Raw genomic sequence first — 18,123 nt, 5'->3', positions numbered from 1 at the left:
AAGATGTGGAGGACACCCCTGCCTGCAGCTGTCAAGTGTAGAGGGTGCAGTGGTCAGCAAGTTGTTGCTCATGTTAGCACCAATGATACCTGTTGCTTGGGTTCTGGGGACAGTCTAGTTCCTGCAATGACTGGCAAAAGTAGTGAAAACTGCTGGCCTTGCTCACAGGGTGGTAGCATAGCTCACAATTTGCAGCACATTGTACCCAGAGTTGATCGGGGTCCTTTGGCTTGGAGCCGAGTGGAGGGTCTCAACCAGAGGCACCATCGATTCTGTGCCAGTCTTGGTTTCAGAGTTCGGGACCTGCATTGTAAGGTGCAGAGTTGTAGGAGCTATCTTGATAGGTCAGGGGCGCACTACACAAAGGAAGCAGCTCGTTTTGTACCAGAGTAATTGTGGAGTGTACTTAGGAGTTTGTATAGACTAGGCAGTAATCTGAAGTCCTCTGATCAATGCTTGCTCACCAGTTGATACACAGAGTTGAAATCAGATTTTATACAAAACACAAACACTTTGACTGCCAAAATTTTAACAGTAAATTGTCGAAGTATTTGTAACAAAGTCTGAACTTACTGCCCTACAGGAAATTTCTCATGCTAAAATTATTCTCTGGACCAAGAGCTGACTGAAACCCAAAGTAGAAAACTCTGAGATATGTCGCAATTCATGGAATATATATTGGAAAAACAGATTAGACACCATAGGATAGGAGTGTTCATTGCAGTTGACAAAAATATGGAATCTCTTGAGGTCAATTTTGAGTGTAAAAGTGAAGTTATCTGGACACCTATATTAAGTCTAGTTGCAATCAGATTAATTGTTGGCTGTTCTTACCAACCACCTGATAGTCTTTCAACAAATGTCTATGGCACAGAAACACCCAGATCATGCAATATTAAAGTTCTAAACATGCCTGCTTAGTTCAGTGACAGTTTCTACATTAAAATTGAAACAAATGAGCCCTTAGTCACTAATAGTGACCAAGGGCTCATTTGTTTCAATTTTAATTCATGAAATATTAGTTGGAGCTGACTTCAACCTATCGAGTTTAGACTGGAATGTCTATGGGTTCACTGCAGATGGTACAGACAGACAGTCCTGTGGAATACTCCTGAAAACATTTTCCAAAAAGTGCCTTGAACAACTAGTTTACTGAGCGAGTTGACGCAGTACACTGGACTCGCATTTGGGAGGATGACAGTTCAAACCTGTGTCTGGCCATCCTGATTCAGGTTTTCCTCAATTTCCCTAAATCGTATCAGGCAAATGCTGGGGTGGTTCCTAAGAAAGGGCACAGCCAACTTCTTTCCCCATCCTTCCCTGATCCAGTGGGACCAATGACCTCACTGTTTGGCCCCTTCCCCCAAACTAGTGAGACAACCAACACACAATGAAAATATTTTAGACCTTGTAGCTACAAACAGGCGTGACCTTATTGACAGTATCAGTATAGAAACAGGGATTAGTAATGACATTGTCATTGCAATGATGGTTACTAAAGTCAATAAAACCATGAAGAAAGCCAGAAGAGTGTTAATGCTAGAAAAAACAGAAACACAGTTGTTAACATCATCATGCTTAAACAATGAATAGGCATTATTTAGTTTCGGTATGACAGACATAGAGGGATTATGGGTAAAGTTTAAACTGATTGTAAATTCCACTCTGGAGACTTACATGTGAAGTAAGTGGATTAAGGGAAAGGATCCTCCATGGTTTCATAATCAAATTTGGAAAATGTTGAGGAAAGGGAGATTATTGCACTGTCGGTTCAACAAAAATAAAAAAAAAGTGTGCGTATGTTGACAGGCAGAAGTTAGTATAAATATGTGCATCCATTAAAAAAAAATCAACAACTTACATTGGCATACTGTAGTGAAAGATCTTGCCAAGAACCCAAAAAATTTCTATTCATACCTAAAATCACTAATTGGGTTGAAGGCTTCTATTTAGTCACACATTGTCCAAACATCCGACTGCCCTCCTAGGTTGGCTTGTGGGGAAATGCGGACACCACATTCACAATTCCATTCATTTTGTACAACATCTACAAGAATTGTAACTCAATGATAGTGACCTGCTGGTAAGTTTTGATGTAGTGTCCCTCTTCACCAAGATACCACTGAAAGACTATGGAACTGATAAACATGAAATTAAACACCAATCTGATGAGACTCTTTGCGTTGGTGTTCACTTCAATGTACTTTCAGTTAAATGAAATTACACAATGTAACTTCATTTGAATGAGGAGAGGGAAGTGTGTCTGCCTTGTGCCATTTCTGTAAGAAATCAAGTATGATTTCTGGTCTCCAGTCTTGCACACATAAGGCAGTCAACTCACCCTTTCTTGGAAGAGGTTGCAAATTAATTAATTACAAAATGGAGGAGCTGACCTTGAGTTAAAACACACTGTGAAAAATATTATCATTAAAATATTCTTACATTGAAACAAAGAACTTTTAACATTGTCTTCAGAAAAGTACAGATCTAGCCAAGAATACGCTGAAAACAATTATAAGTGAAACACTGATGCCTAAAAGGAAACAGGCATTGTTAATAAATTGCTAAACAAGTAGTGGTTACAGAGTGGCAGATAATGGGCCATTAGTCTAGAAGCTAAATTTAAACTTAACCCTGCAGATAGTCTTCTGGGGAAAGCTTTCAGTGTAAATCAGAGAGATCATTGCATTCATTGAAATAGTGGCACTTCATTGCAGTCACAATGACACGGTGTTGTCCAAGGTAACCTGCAGCAAAAACTGTAATGAGAATCTAGGCAACAAGCGCCTGCAGTTGAATAAACCACCAACATGCCCTGAATGTGCAACCACAAATGTTGGCTGAGAGATGGCCTGATTTAGTAAGCTTCAGACCCCAAAAAATAGATCTCTTGGCAACTGCTGAGAAAGGCAGTAGCCAAGTTCTACATGCTGGGACATAAAAAGCAGATAATGCCATTGTTCTTCAGAGGTTTCTCACACTGCTTAGGTGCAAACTGAAGTGAAGGACATTTTCTGTTTCAAAGAAGGCACCTCTTAACAATAAAGGAGCCAGGAGCCGTTCAAATTTTTCCAACAGCTGTCGCCATTTTGGAAAAGTTACTAAGTTGTATCATAGATCAGATTCAGAGATACTGTTCTGCAGTATGTGAGGAATAGTCACCTTACTCCCCCATTTTTTGCTTTACAGGGAAATCTTGCATACAGGTATACAAACATTGAAATGAACTACATCTGTGATAATTGTAATGAGGGGGATCAATAGTCCATTGATTTTATTAATTGGGGCTGCTTTGTTTGGTATCTGACCTCATGGGAAAATTCATGAATGTCTCTTTGCACATGACTGGCACTAGCATTGTAGTGTCATGAGCCACCACTCACCATCTGTGTAGATCTTCTGTTAGCAAAAATTTCATAAATTTTCTTTCTGTTTTGAAATTGCCATATGTTAGAAAAATTTAGTTAAAACATTACAAAAATAATCTGCTACTATTTTATTTTTATTATACCTTTTCAGTTAGATTATTATTTTGTTCCAGTTAACCATTGCAGATTGGAATTTAGTTATATTGTTTGAAATAATGAACATTATTTTCTGTTTTACTCAGTTTTTTAAGGTTTTATGGATTTATTTATCCATGTTAACTTGTCTAATGAGTGAAGTGCTGTTTTACCTTATTTTTAAATTTTTCATGTTAATACCATTTAGTTTTCTATTTCGTTATAACTTTTAGGGTATGGTATATGCGACGTAAGTTCATCTGTGCTGTGTCAACACCATTTAGTGGCATATGGGACAGCCCATACCCTGGTGAATCTGGATCAGGCTAGAGCAGTTGGTAATATGGAATACATGCTTTTACACACATTGTAATGTAGCTTTATATGTTTACAATTTAACCATTTGCTAACAGCATATAGATTATAGAATAAACTTAAAATCAAAGATTTCCATAAACTTTTTTTTAAGTATATCTAACGTGTACTGAGATGCAGTGAGTAATAGAAATGGATGGAGGCTTGATATCCTAATGCCACTTTAGAAAAAGAGTGCAGGTAGTAACTGGAGATTTTGATGAATGGTTGAAGTTGCACAGACCAATATTTCTATTGCAGCTATGTCATTAAAGACAAACCCTCCCCCTTGTGAATACCAGAGGCAAAAAAGAAAAGGTTCAATCACAGCAAATTACTGGTGAATAATTGTGTTACAAAAGCAGTAACATTTTATGGTTTACCTTTTGAAAAATCAGGTTATTTATCATGTGAGTGGTGTGCATATTACCGGAAGTGGATGAGGGTTTAGTGTAAGGTTGGATGTGCTACTTGTAGATAGTGGTGGGGATGTGGATAATATGCAAGGAAGAGATATGGGGATGACATTACATTACATTAATACTTATTCCATAGCTCATGAATATGACATGTTGTAATGATGTGGAAAATGTCAGTTAACATAAATTTTCTTTAAATCATATAATATTTCTCCCTCTCTTGAACAATTACTACTTCATGTCTAACAATTCATCTATTGAGTAGCAGGAGTTTTCATTTAGAAATTCTTTTAATTTGTTTTTAAATGCTGGTTGGCTATTTGTCAGATTTTAAGTGGTATTTGGTAAATGACCAAAGATTTGGTAAATTACCAATGTGTGTATTTATGAGTGGTGTTATGCCATTTATTGTACTGAATGGTATATACTGTGTTCTCTCAAAATTTAGTTTTAGTCCATTTGCAGAAAATCACTTAATAATTTTCTAAAAGACATTATGTGCAATTTCCTCAGCTATTTCTTGTTTGTTGGTTGTGATTACTATACTTGCATCATAAGAAAAAAGAACTAGCTTTGCATCTTCATGAATGGAAAGTGGTAAGTCATTAATATATATTAAGAACAATAAGAGACCCAAGCATGAATCCTGTGGGATACCATTCTTCATACAACCCCAGTTAGAGGACTCTGCTGATTTTTGCAGAGTATCTCTACTGTTAATTTCAATCTTCTACATTATTCCAGTTAAGTATGAATTTACCTATTTGTGCACTGTCCCACTCATACCACAATACTTCAGCTTATCTAGAAGAATTTCATGTCAAGTCTTTGAGAGATCTCAACATATCCCAATGGGTGGTGATCAGTTATTCAAAGCATTTGATATTTGATCAATGAAAGCATATATAACATTTTCTGTTGGAAAGACTTTCTGAAAACTAAATTGACATTTTGGCATCGGAGAGCTTAATGGCCTCTGTGATTCCTGATGACCACCAAGGTACTGTCTTCCACCAGAGTAGGTCCATGGAACAGAGGATTGCTAAATCAGCTGCGAAAAGAATGACTGTAGTTGTATTTTGGACTGCCTCATTGACATCTCTACGCAACAGGGAGTCAAGAATGACACCACAGGTGAAAGCACCCCAGTCGACACTGTTGAGAGCCCATTTGGCCAGGTGTCCAGGGCAGTTACACTGAGGAATGAACTGGAAGATCAGGAAGTGATCACTTGTTCACAGGCCATTGTGAACTCTCCAGTATATGGATTGGAGAAGACAAGGACTGCAGATGGAAACTTCAATGGCCGAGAAAGTTCTGTGCATTGCACTGAAGTGTGTTTTGTAGAGTATATGATTATCTATTTGAGGAAGCGTTATCTGATAAAAACTGTAGTAATATTCAGTTACACATTGTCCAAACGTGTGTGTGTGATTCAGGAACTTGAAATTAACTCTCAATGTAGGGAAATATGCATTTAAGGAAGAACTAACTCATTCAGTATCATTGTGAAAAGTTAGTTATGATCCATGGGGCAGGCAAATAAGTAACCAACTAGCAACTGGGGCACTCGATTTATAGAAGTATATGGAAGTAACAGTGAGTGAGAATGAAGTGTGGAAAAATTACAGGGGCATACCTGTAGTTACAACAAATGAGAGACTGTCCTTCACTGATAAGACACTGGAAAACTGCAGTAAACTGTCAAGAAAGCTGATCACAGAGTACTTGGATAGACTGTCGTGTAATATTGAGAAGTGTGTGTTGGATCCACATTGGGTTGGACCAACAGGAGGCTTAAAGTAAGTCTGCAAAAGTTACAACAGCAAAAATGATCACAGGCTTGTTTGAGTGACATTAAAATACAACAGAAATTCTTTAAAGTGTGAACTGGTAGGCATTTAAAGGAGGTTAGCAAATATCTTGTGAAGATGTATTTACAACATTGTAAGAACAAGTTTCAGGGTAGTTTCAATGGTTATTCTTTCTTACTTCCTTAATGTCTGTATAAAAGGAAGTAATGCAAATAACAGGTTGTACAGAGGCCTGTAAATAGTTCCTTTTCCTCAAATTTCAACTACAGAGGATACTGGAGAAAATATTCATATATGCTACAATGAAAAGTGTCCTCAGTCACTCAGTGACCTGCAGAGTATATGTATTTAGTGAAACTGTTGTTGAATTGGCTTCTAACTCAGACCCAATTCCAATTTTTAGTTGGACTGAAACATCCCATGATAGCTGAGTTATTGCTTGTGAAAGACAATGTTGAGTCCTCTGGCACACATTCTGTGTCTGCCAGGAAATTTCATTGCAGCATATACTCCATTGAGGAGTGAAAGGCTCGTAGTTACAAATTAATGTTCATGGTTGAGACTCTATGCACAAGTTGTACATCACATATCAAAGTCTGATTGTGAGATCTGGCTGCTTCTGTAGTTGTCTCTGTTGGAAACTGTTTGGTGGGGAGGGTTTGTAGACACTGGGTTAACAGAGATCGAGGCCATGAGGCTTACAGGAGTGTAGGATGAGATGCAAGGATAATTCCCATCTGCATAATTTGGAAAAGCTGGTGGTGAAAGGAAGGATACAGACAGTCCAGCTTGTGAAGTAGCTGTTGAAATCGAGCATGTTGTTCTCAACTGCGTGTTGTGCCACCACTTGGTCAACTTCATTCCTGATGACAGTTCAGAGGTGGCCATTCATTTTGATGTACATCTGGTTGGCTGCCATACCAACATAAAAAAACTGTGCAGTGATTGCAGCAGAGTTGTTATATGACAAGGCTGCTTTCAGAAGTGGCCCTGCCTCTGATCGTGTAGGAAAAGCATGTGACAGGACTGAAATAGGAAGTGCTGAATGGGTGGATTGGACAGGTACTGCACCTGGATCATCCAAAGGGATATGATTGCTATGGCAAAGGGTTGGTAGTGGGAGTGCCATAGGGATGGTCTACATTGATGTGTAGGTTTGGTAAGTGACAGAGCACCACTTTGGAAGGTAGGAAGGCTATTAGGTGTCTCTCATTTCAGAGCATGGTGTTAGGTAACAAGAGCACTGATGAAAGATGTAGGATGTCAAATTAAACATCTTTCAGCTATCTAATTTTCAACCTTATTTTATTTGGCAACCAGTTTAAGCATTTTGCTATGCCATCTTTAGGCCCCTGCCAATTTGTAGGAAGATTCTACCTCGGTTCTGATCAAAACAGGTGCCAGCAATACTGGTATTGGTAGATTTTTGCTATAGTGGTCACTTCAACCATCATCTGCTGATCAGAGTACAGCAGAGTGGTTGTCTAAACCCCTACACTTTTCAAAGGAGTTAAGAAATTATGCATATTGTAGGAATTGACTTTTTATGCATATACTTTTTAAAATATCAATAAACAACTTTAATAATTGTACTGACCTTTAGTTTGAAAACCTTATTTTTGCCAGAAATATTAATTATATTATGTTTCAATTTCTTATGGTGAATTTTTATATTTGGCTTTCTGGTTCAGCATCTTGATATCTACCTAAAAAGTTTGGCAGAAAACCTTGACATGTTCGACAAACACACATACGACATCAAAATGTAGGCAAGAAGTACATAAAATGTGTTAAAAATGATTGTTTAAGACAAATATATGAAATAGAAGGTAATAGTTGGCAACATGTCGTGTTAACTGATCACATAAGATAGCAGAACCAGTGAGAGAAATGCATTCATTTACGATTATCATGACATTCTGTGTATATAGACTCACATTGGCATAATGAAACTTAATTCTGTAGCAATAGAGCAAAATGTACAGTTAAATTTTAACTGTATCATTGCTGCTTCTTTCACTCAAAGTTATTAAAGCTGTTTATTAGGTCCCAACCTAACCACCATATCAAAAATTACTACACATAAAAAAAAGCAACTGTACACCATACATCACCTTATAATGTCTCTCATTGAAGCCAGTGCATAGATTATCCAGAGAAGTGTTACATAGCTCTTGGTTATCATTAGCAACTTTACTTTCATTTGGGTTACTACTCAAGTTTAGTCCGAACTGACAGTTCAACAATGTAACTACAAACAATGCTACACGCAGTGTAGTTATTGTTAAATTGGTAGTGTTAAGAGTTAAGTAAGTGCTAATGGCACAAATTGTTGACTTTTAATGACTTCTACTAGTTCAGTACTATGAGTCTAGAGTGCACAAAAGTTAACTGTGTAATGTTAGTAGTGCTACATGAAAACCACAACTTTCCAGCACTGTTATATGTCAATTACACTTTTGTTGTTCCCAACCCCTCTGGCTCTTCTACCTCCCCCCTTTTCCCAATAAATATGGTTCCATTAAGTGTAAACTGTGGGAAATTTATAATTATGATGGTATATTGTGAACACAAAAAAATGTGAAGAGATTGATAAAAATGTTCTAAGCAGTGGGAAAACATTAATTCCATCCATTCTTCAAAAGAAGAGTTATACTGTATATTCAACCCAAAGCAGTTACTAGTGCTCCAGATTTAGACACCAATTTTGCAGTCAGTATGTAGAAAAATTATCATGAAATTGGAGTGCCATATTTCTTTCCCCTTAACCTTGTATAATCAGTGCAGCTAGTTGATTGTCACTCAGTGAAAACTGCCCCGTTTGAAGAAAATTCAAGAAATAAATATTACAAAATAAAAATCCTACAGAGAAGCAAAGGAAGAATTGTGTGAGGCAACACCAATACCTGCTTTTAAGAAATTATATATTTACTTATTTTTTTAAATAAAGAAATATCCTATTTCTGTACAGGTATGTCTTATAGATGTTGTCAATAATATGCTGTTGAGTCACTTAATTACCATCATCTCCGATATGTCGTCAAGAGTTTGCAGCTGATGATCTTCATCACATGATGCATGCTGTCTATTAAGGTGCATAAGGGTACAAGCAAAATCCACTTATGCAGTACGCTCACCAATGTCATGGGTAAGGCAAACAATTAATGTGTGTTTAAAAAAAATTTCCTACAGGGCACTGCCCGAGTAAACTCAGAGCAACAGAGCTCTTACCTCAACGTTTTAATAAGCTCTGATGTGTAATAGACATTGAAGCAGATGGATGGTTCCTGCACTTGTTCTAGCAATCATATATTGAATGAAAAGGTATTGAAATGCCACTGACTGGCGCTGAGTAGTCTTCCTCTTCACTGGTGCTGATGTCTGTGTGTTCTATGGAACCGAATACACGCCTGGGTAGTAATGTCTGAGAACAAGTGCACTGTATTCATTGTTGGATAAACATGATATCTCAAGCCTTTTATGATTCAAGGAATGTTTAGTGGCATTTATAAGGCCATTAATCCTTGTAAACAACTCTCTTGCCCTATTTGGTTCAGTGTGAACCCTTGAAGATTGTGTTTATCCATCCATTGTGACCGTATTCCTTGAGGAGGTGGGGTCTTTCTGGTGATGTACACTTGACAACACAAAAAGTGGTGGCAGAAAATCACAGGGGAGTCACTCTGATACAACATAAATTGGAATGAAATGCAAAAGGTCATTTGTCAAAATAACACCAAGGACATCCAAACGTGGAATTATTTCTGAAATATGTTTCTGAGTGTATTCTAGACATATCCCTACCTTGCTGTAAGAGATACACATACTATATGGAAAACATGCTTCTGTTCCAATGATGTGCAGTTAATTTTACATAGCAGTTGTCTAAGAACTTAGGCTGTAAAATAGTGAGGGTCATTTGTGATAGTAAGTATCATAAAACTGGCTACAACATTTGCTGTTAGCCCATCCATACGAGGTGGCTCTGACTTTTCAAATAATAATAATAATAATAATAATAATAATAATAATAATAATGCTTCCTGCAACCACCCTAGAAGGAAAACAAAGACAGAGGATGAGATGGTCAGATGAAGTTAATCGAAACCTCATGTTCTGTTATTACCAAGCAACAAGCAACAAACCTAGGAACCAGCACAACTGGATACAGATCACAAGTATACACAACATTTATTACCAGATACCCAGAATTAAAATTTTTAACAGAACGACGACTAGCTGATCAGATCCGTGTAATAATAAAAAATAACAGGATACCCCAGTCAGAATTAGAAAACATCAAACAAAAAGTACAAAAAATACTGGAACAAAATAATGTGCAATAAGAAGAAGAAGAAAATACAATAATGGACTCAAACATCCCAGAGCAAACAAACAAAGAACAACACAAATCAATTAAACAATCAGAGGAAATCTTAAGACTGCCACCAGAACAAGTACAAATAGAACACGAAGTGACACACATGTCAGATATAGAAGAAAAATGTCAGCTGACATATATAGAATACAAAGACACAAATACAGACATTAGACCATTCTTGCATAGACCGCCAAATAACCTACAAGTCGAAACAACAATAAAAACTATCTACACAATCATACACAATAAAATAAATGAAAACACCACTATGGAAGAGTTACAACTACTGGTTTATATAGGAGCACTCACTACACTAAATATACACACTAGGCAGAGATCAGAACCAACCAACACACAGAAGAAACCCACAAAACCAGCATGGCAACACAGGCTACAGATCAGAATAGAAAAACTGAGAAAAGACATTGGACAACTAACACAATTTATAAGACATCAAATGTCAGAAAAAAAAACAACGAAAAAGGTTAGGTAAAATCTCACAACAAGAAGCGATAGAGCACTTAGATAAAAAGAAGCAGAAATTACAAGCATTGGCCAAAGGACTTAGAAGATACAAAAAAAGTGAAAATAGAAGGAAACAAAACCAAACATTCCACACAAACGAAAAGAAATTTTACCAGACAATAGATAACACACACATTAAAATAGACAATCCACCAAACATAACAGACATGGAACACTTCTGGAGCAACATATGGTCAAACCCGGTACAACATAACAGGCATGCACGGTGGATAGAAGCAGAAACAGACACATACAAGATGATACCACAAATGCCTGAAGTGATAATTTTGCAACATGAAGTCACCAAAGCAATTAATTCTACTCACAATTGGAAAGCCCCTGGAAAAGATAAAATAGCAAATTTCTGGCTAAAGAAGTTCACCTCAACCCATTCACATCGAATTAAATTATTTAACAGTTACATTGCAGACCCATACACATTTCCTGATACACTTACACATGGAATAACTTATATGAAACCTAAAGATCAAGCAGACACAGCAAACTCAGCTAAATACCGCCCCATAACATGCCTACCAACAATATACAAAATATTAACTTCAGTCATTACACAGAAATTAATGATACATACAACACAGAACAAAATTATAAATGAAGAACAAAAAGGCTGTTGCAAAGGAGCACAAGGATGTAAAGAGCAACTGATAATAGATGCAGAGGTGACATATCAAGCTAAAACTAAACAAAGGTCACTACACTACGCATACATTGATTACTAAAAAGCTTTTGATAATGCACCCCACTCATGGTTATTACAAATATTGGAAACATACAAAGTAGATCCTAAATTGATACAGTTCCTAAACATAGTAATAAAAATTGGAAAACCACACTTAATATCCAAACAAATTCAAATAATATCACATCACAGCCAATACAGATTAAGCGTGGATATACCAAGGAGACTCATTAAGTACTTTCTGGTTCTGCCTTGCTCTGAACCCACTATCCAACATGCTAAATAATACAAATTATGGATACAATATTACCCACACAAAATCACACATTTGCTATACATGGATGATCTAAAACTACTGGCAGCAACAAATCAACAACTCAACCAATTACTAAAGATAACAGAAGTATTCAGCAATGATATAAATATGGCTTTTGGAACAGACAAATGTAAGAAAAATAGCATAGTCAAGGGAAAACACACTAAACAAGAAGATTACATATTGGATAACCACAGCGACTGCATAGAAGCGATGGAAAAAACAGATGCCTATAAATATCTAGGATACAGACAAAAAATAGGAATAGATAATACAAATATTAAAGAAGAACTAAAAGAAAAATATAGACAAAGACTAACAAAAACACTGAAAACAGAATTGACAGCAAGAAACAAAACAAAAGCTGTAAATACTTATGCTATACCAATTTGACCTACTCATTTGGAGTAGTGAAATAGAGTAACACAGACCTAGAAGCACTCAATACACTTACACGATCACAATGCCACAAATATAGAATACATCACATACATTCAGCAACAGAAAGATTCACATTAAGCAGAAAGGAAGGAGGAAGGGGATTTATCGACATAAAAAACCTACATTATGGACAGGTAGACAATTTAAGAAAATTCTTTTTAGAACGAGCAGAAACTAGCAAAATACACATAGCAATCACTCATATAAATACATCGGCTACACCACTGCAATTTCATAACCACTTCTACAACCCTTTAGATCACATAATATCAACAGATACGAAGAAAGTAAATTGGAAAAAGAAAACACTACATGGCAAGCACCCGTATCATCTAACACAGCCACACATTGATCAAGACACATCCAACACATGGCTAAGAAAAGGCAATATATACAGTGGGACAGAAGGATTCATGATTGCAATACAGGATCAAACAATAAACACCAGATATTACAGCAAGCATATTATTAAAGATCCCAATACCACAACAGATAAATGCAGACTTTGCAAACAACAAATAGAAACAGTAGATCACATCACAAGCGGATGTACAATACTAGCAAATACAGAATGCCCCAGAAGACATGACAATGTGGCAAAAATAATACATCAACAGCTTAACTTACAACATAAACTTATAAAACAACACGTTCCCGCATACAAGTATGCACCACAAAATGTACTGGAGAATGATGAATACAAAGTATACTGGAACAGAACCATTATAACAGATAAAACAACACCACATAACAAACCTGACATCATACTCACCAATAAAAAGAAGAAATTAACACAACTAATCGAAATATCCACACCCAATACAACAAATATACAAAAGAAAACAGGAGAAAAAATTGAAAAATACATCCAACTGGCTGAGGAAGTCAAGGATATGTGGCATCAGGATAAAGTTGACATTATACCAATTATACTATCAACTACAGGAGTCATACCACACAATGTCTACCAGTACATCAATGCAATACAGCTACATCCAAACTTATATATACAACTACAGAAATCTGTAATTATTGATACATGTTCAATTACCCGAAAGTTCCTAAATGCAATATAACATATACCATACAGTTAAAAGGAAGTCACGCTTGATCAAGGTCCGCGTCACTTTCTACTTCTGACCAGACATAACGTCTGAGATAAGAAAGAAATAATAATAATAATTATAATAATTATTATTATTATTATTATATTTGTAGTAATAAATTAATTCCATCACAGTGTAGCAGAAGGGTGAAGATTGTCAAAGATGATTATTCAGTCTACACATCACCAGCACAAACATTAAGGTTTTCTTATGGTTATATTCCTTAATTATGGCAAGGAGAGGCTACAAATGATGACCTACTGATTTAGCTACTCTTTAACATACTGATTTGGATCACTCAAAACTAACTCTTGTAAAAGGACTCAGGTCACTAGCCCTTAGCTTTTTATATAGATAATCATAATGCATATTGTTTGATATTATTATTCAGGAAGTCTGTTTCTGAATGTGATCTTGGTGAGTATGTAGACTGCATGATGTCCATTTCAACCCCAAATGTATCGACAAGTTACCTCGAAGTGACTGCATGTCTGTGGCAATTGGGTGAATGTGTCCCTGCAGACTTCAGATACTTCAGAGGATATGTGTCCAAGTTGATGCTGCCCATTGTACTCATATTATGGGTAACATTATGAATCCATCTGTGCAACAACTATATCATGAGGGATTAATCTTATCCCGGTGGGATCAGTCTCCAACAGATAGCAACTATTGATGCAGGAGTGGTTTTGCAGAACCCAGTGATATTTATCCTCTTGACTGGCCTCCTCCTGTCCCAGATTTTTCTGACCCCACACCAAGAGCTCACAATGACATTAGGGATGTCACTCTAGCTACTCCCTTTTTGAAGGCCAAAATCCTTCATGGGTGGGTCATCACATATTTTCACAGTCATGGCCCCTGACAGCATTGGGATTGCACTACTGATATGTGTACTCCAAACTTCCCATGAATGCCAAAGAGTAAGTGCCTATCCTATTAGAGATTTCCGGAACTGGCTCAATGCCACCTAGCCATGACAGTTACATGATGGTACCTTGGAGACAGTCTCTGACAAGAGTGACATTTGGGAAGATATATATATCTCTCTCTAACATTGATGGGGTTGTACCTCATACTAGGTATCAGTTAGCTGCATAAAATAAAGAACTTATGACTAACAAGTAACAAGGCTGAGCATGAGTTCCACCCTGTTATTTTACGTGAAGCAGAAATACATCAGAGAAGGGTTATCCAATAGAAAAAAATAAGATTAAAACAGCTTGCTGAAAACATTTAGAATTTTAAAATAGAATCAGCAAGTTATCAGATAAGTTTTATACTTCACAATATGTTTACAGGAAAATAAGTTTGGGACAGACACTATCTATGTTGCCCAATTGTGTTATGTAAGCAAATGTGTGTGGCATGTTATTTGGTCAACATGATGATGGAAGTCAATGTTGGCTAGAGCAAAGATGAATGCTATCAGGTTGGTTGGTTGATTTGGGGGAAGACTCGAAACAGGGAGGTCATTGGTCCTGTTGGGTTAGGGGAGGATTGCGAAGAAAGTCGGCCGTGACCTTTCAAAGGAACCACCCCAGGTTTGGCTGAAGAAATTTAGGGAAATCATGAAAAACCTAAATCAGGATGGCTGAACGTGGGTTTGAATCATCGTTTTCTTGAATGCGAGTCCAGTGTGCTAACCTCTGCACCACCTCACTCGGTGAATGCTGTCAGGTACCACTATGTATCATTGGCTATGGCAATGGTGGTATAGCAACAGCTGTTATATTTTTTCGCATAGTGATAACTGCTGCTATACACTCATCAGCCAAAACATTATAGCCACCTGCATAATAGCTTTTTTGTTTGTCTTCGGAACAAAATAAATCACTGATTCTGCATTCCAGGGGTCTTACGGTTTGTTGGTAGGTTTGTGAAAGTTATGTGTCATTAGATGTTTCTGGTAATTCCCATAAATAACACACTGCTGATTTGGATATGTGGTGATGGTGCCACATAGCGAACCAGATGTGTTGGATAGGATTCACATCAGACAAATTTGGTCACCGAGACATCAATGTGAGTTCACTACCATGCTCCTCAAACCACTGTAGCTGGGTCTGGCTCTGAAACATAAACAGTTATACTGCTGGAAGATGACATTGCTGTTGGGGAAGTCATCAATCATGAAGGGGTGCAGGTGGTTTGCTGTCAACGTGTCTTTGATTCCTACCACAGGTCCTATTCAAGTGCAGAAGAGTGTTTCCCATAGCATAATACTGCTCCCACCACCCTGCATCCTTGGCACTGTGTCATAAGTGTTTCCACAATGACTACCAGTCACGAAATGAAGCCATCGCTGATGGCTGCCCACATCATAATGGGAGCAATAACAGTGCTGTAACTCTCCAAAACATTTGAAGAATGGTAACAGAACAGAAAAAGAGTGGATGTTTGAGACAAATATTCCACTGGTGTTTTCAAAGGCAAGCAAGACAATAAAAATGGCATGTGGGTTGGCAAAGGATATTTTGCACTTGAAACATTTGATTCAACTGTAAATGTTAAAATATGTAAAAACCTTTGTAATTGTTTAAAATATCTAAAGATCTCTGTAATTGATAATGACCAAAAAGAAACTTGCATAATGTAGCAAGACAAATGTAAAAATAGTTTAAAAATAAATTGTATAAACCCATGGCTGAAAAGGGCAAATAGCAAGCCCTAAAACAGCCCGCTCTGTCCCCTCAGGGCAGAGAATGAAAAGTGCATATATATAGTTGTCGTTTCAGGTCAGAATGAAGGTTAGTGAGCAACCAACCAGAGGATACAACTAAGTTGGTCCAGTCCAGGGTTACACTGTGCAGTAACATTTAGGGGATGATGGGATTTCTTTATTGTTGGTTAATGGGTTTGAAATATTTGGACCATGCTAAGGTGTTGTACAGATCTGTTTGTAGCATATTCTGTAGTGCCTATATTATCGAAGTGGAAATTGGCTATTAGGTTGAATGCGGCAAGAGACTTTCATGGAGCTTTAAGATACATGAATGAAAACTCTGTATGTTAGTTACTGGTAAAATGAGGATCAGGTGTTTTGGCTGTAGTTTCAGGATACTGAATGTGTTCAAGGATATGGGATTTGGGTGAAGAAACCAGTTCCTGATACTGCATCCTTAGTAGCTCAGTTTTTGGACAAACATATAGAAGATGGGTATATAGATAAGGGAGGGAGGTAGGGAGGGGGCTGGCTGGCTAATAAGGGAGTTCAATTAAGATGGGATAATTTGTATGTTGGGCCAAGAGACCTTTTTCTTTTATCCTGTAGTGACAGATAGGGGAGAATAAGAATTGCAAAATATAGTGTACATCTTTCTTTTTAATAAAATACTATATTGTCTCTTAAGCTTTATTTATTCTTAATCCTTAATTTAGTGACACATTCTCTTTTACAACATAGAAATGGTAGTGATAATAATTCATCTTATGTTGCAGTTTTTCCTTCCGATTATTACTCGGCATGTCATTCCTTCTACGAAGAAGAGGAACACTGAGTGTCTACGGTGAATGTTTATTCTTTTTTAAAACAAAAAAAAAAGAAAAAAAAATCAGTGTCGTCTTTATTTCTCATTTTGAATACGCTTGTTTAATATAGTGATATCCACAATTAAAAAAATTGTGACAAAAAAGTAAAAAAGAAAGACTTTGTACCTGTGTTTTTTATGATATTTTATATAAAATATATACACTTGTAAAAATATATACACTTGTGACAAAGCGTTATAAAACTGTTTTATAATAGAAAAATATTTTTATTTTAAAATGCACTTAGTAATTATTATTTTATTGATTAGATCAGTATTAAAGAAACACTTCACTGTGTGTATATTTTCAGTATAAACAAGTTAAACTAGACTTAGTCATATGATTTTAGGTTTTCCTTTGTGACAGAAAATAGGTGTATGGGATTCTCTCTGTGTTGTATGAATGCATGCTTGTATTTCTGTGTTTACTTTTGAAGTAATGCCTATGTGCATGAGCAGATTGTGGCAAATGTTGTGCTGATGGTCACAGTTTATCCCATTATTTTGAGTTATTCCCCATTGCACCAGTGACATCATATTAAAATTTAGCAGTGGTGTAGATCAGAAGCAATGATGCAGAGTCAATGTTACATTCAACATCTTTTTGGATATATTGTAGAAACAGTTGTTTGTGGATTATTGACTGCGAAGCACAGGCCTTTTACAAGATTTCCTATTTAGAGTTTATTCACATACAGAGCAAAAATGGATTGTTACAATGTGCCGTGGATGTTCGGTATGACACAGCCTCCTTATTCAAACATAAGGTTTTTTTTTTTTTTTTTTTTTTTTTTTTTTTTAAAGGCACATTCTATTTATGATCAACAAGAAGTCAAACTTGGGAGGGGCTTTCTCGCGTGCACACACAAACACAAAAACACGCATGCACACACACACACACAGAGTTGTTTTGTTTTTGGTGAATTGAGTTTATTTTTAGTGGGTCATACTTTCATAATAATTTATTAGTTTTCATATTTGCATTGAGTAAATCCTGTTAAATTTGTGGCATGATCTGCTTCACTGGGGAAAGT

General features: G+C 36.6%; 1 protein-coding gene across 13 annotated transcripts in view; it reads left to right on the top strand.

The window, feature by feature from the left end:
• The window catches only part of LOC126297741 (uncharacterized), a 387,999-nt gene extending 370,110 nt beyond the window's left edge, over positions 1-17,889 (top strand). For 7 of the 13 annotated variants that reach the window (XM_049988891.1, XM_049988892.1, XM_049988893.1 and 4 more), the window contains 2 exons: positions 3,737-3,841; positions 17,001-17,889. In XM_049988891.1, the coding sequence (XP_049844848.1) occupies positions 3,737-3,841; positions 17,001-17,059 (164 nt within the window). In that variant the 3' untranslated portion in view covers positions 17,060-17,889. The remainder of the gene's footprint in view (positions 1-3,736; positions 3,842-17,000) is intronic. The other 6 variants (XM_049988898.1, XM_049988903.1, XM_049988902.1 and 3 more) reach the window with 1 other exon arrangement.
• The last annotated feature ends 234 nt before the right edge of the window (positions 17,890-18,123 follow it).

The sequence above is a fragment of the Schistocerca gregaria genome, chromosome X, assembly GCF_023897955.1.
Source record: "Schistocerca gregaria isolate iqSchGreg1 chromosome X, iqSchGreg1.2, whole genome shotgun sequence".
In the NCBI taxonomy this organism is placed as follows: Eukaryota; Metazoa; Arthropoda; class Insecta; order Orthoptera; family Acrididae; genus Schistocerca; species Schistocerca gregaria.
Note: the sequence above shows the minus strand (reverse complement) of the source record. Positions and strands in the feature narration are given on the sequence as shown.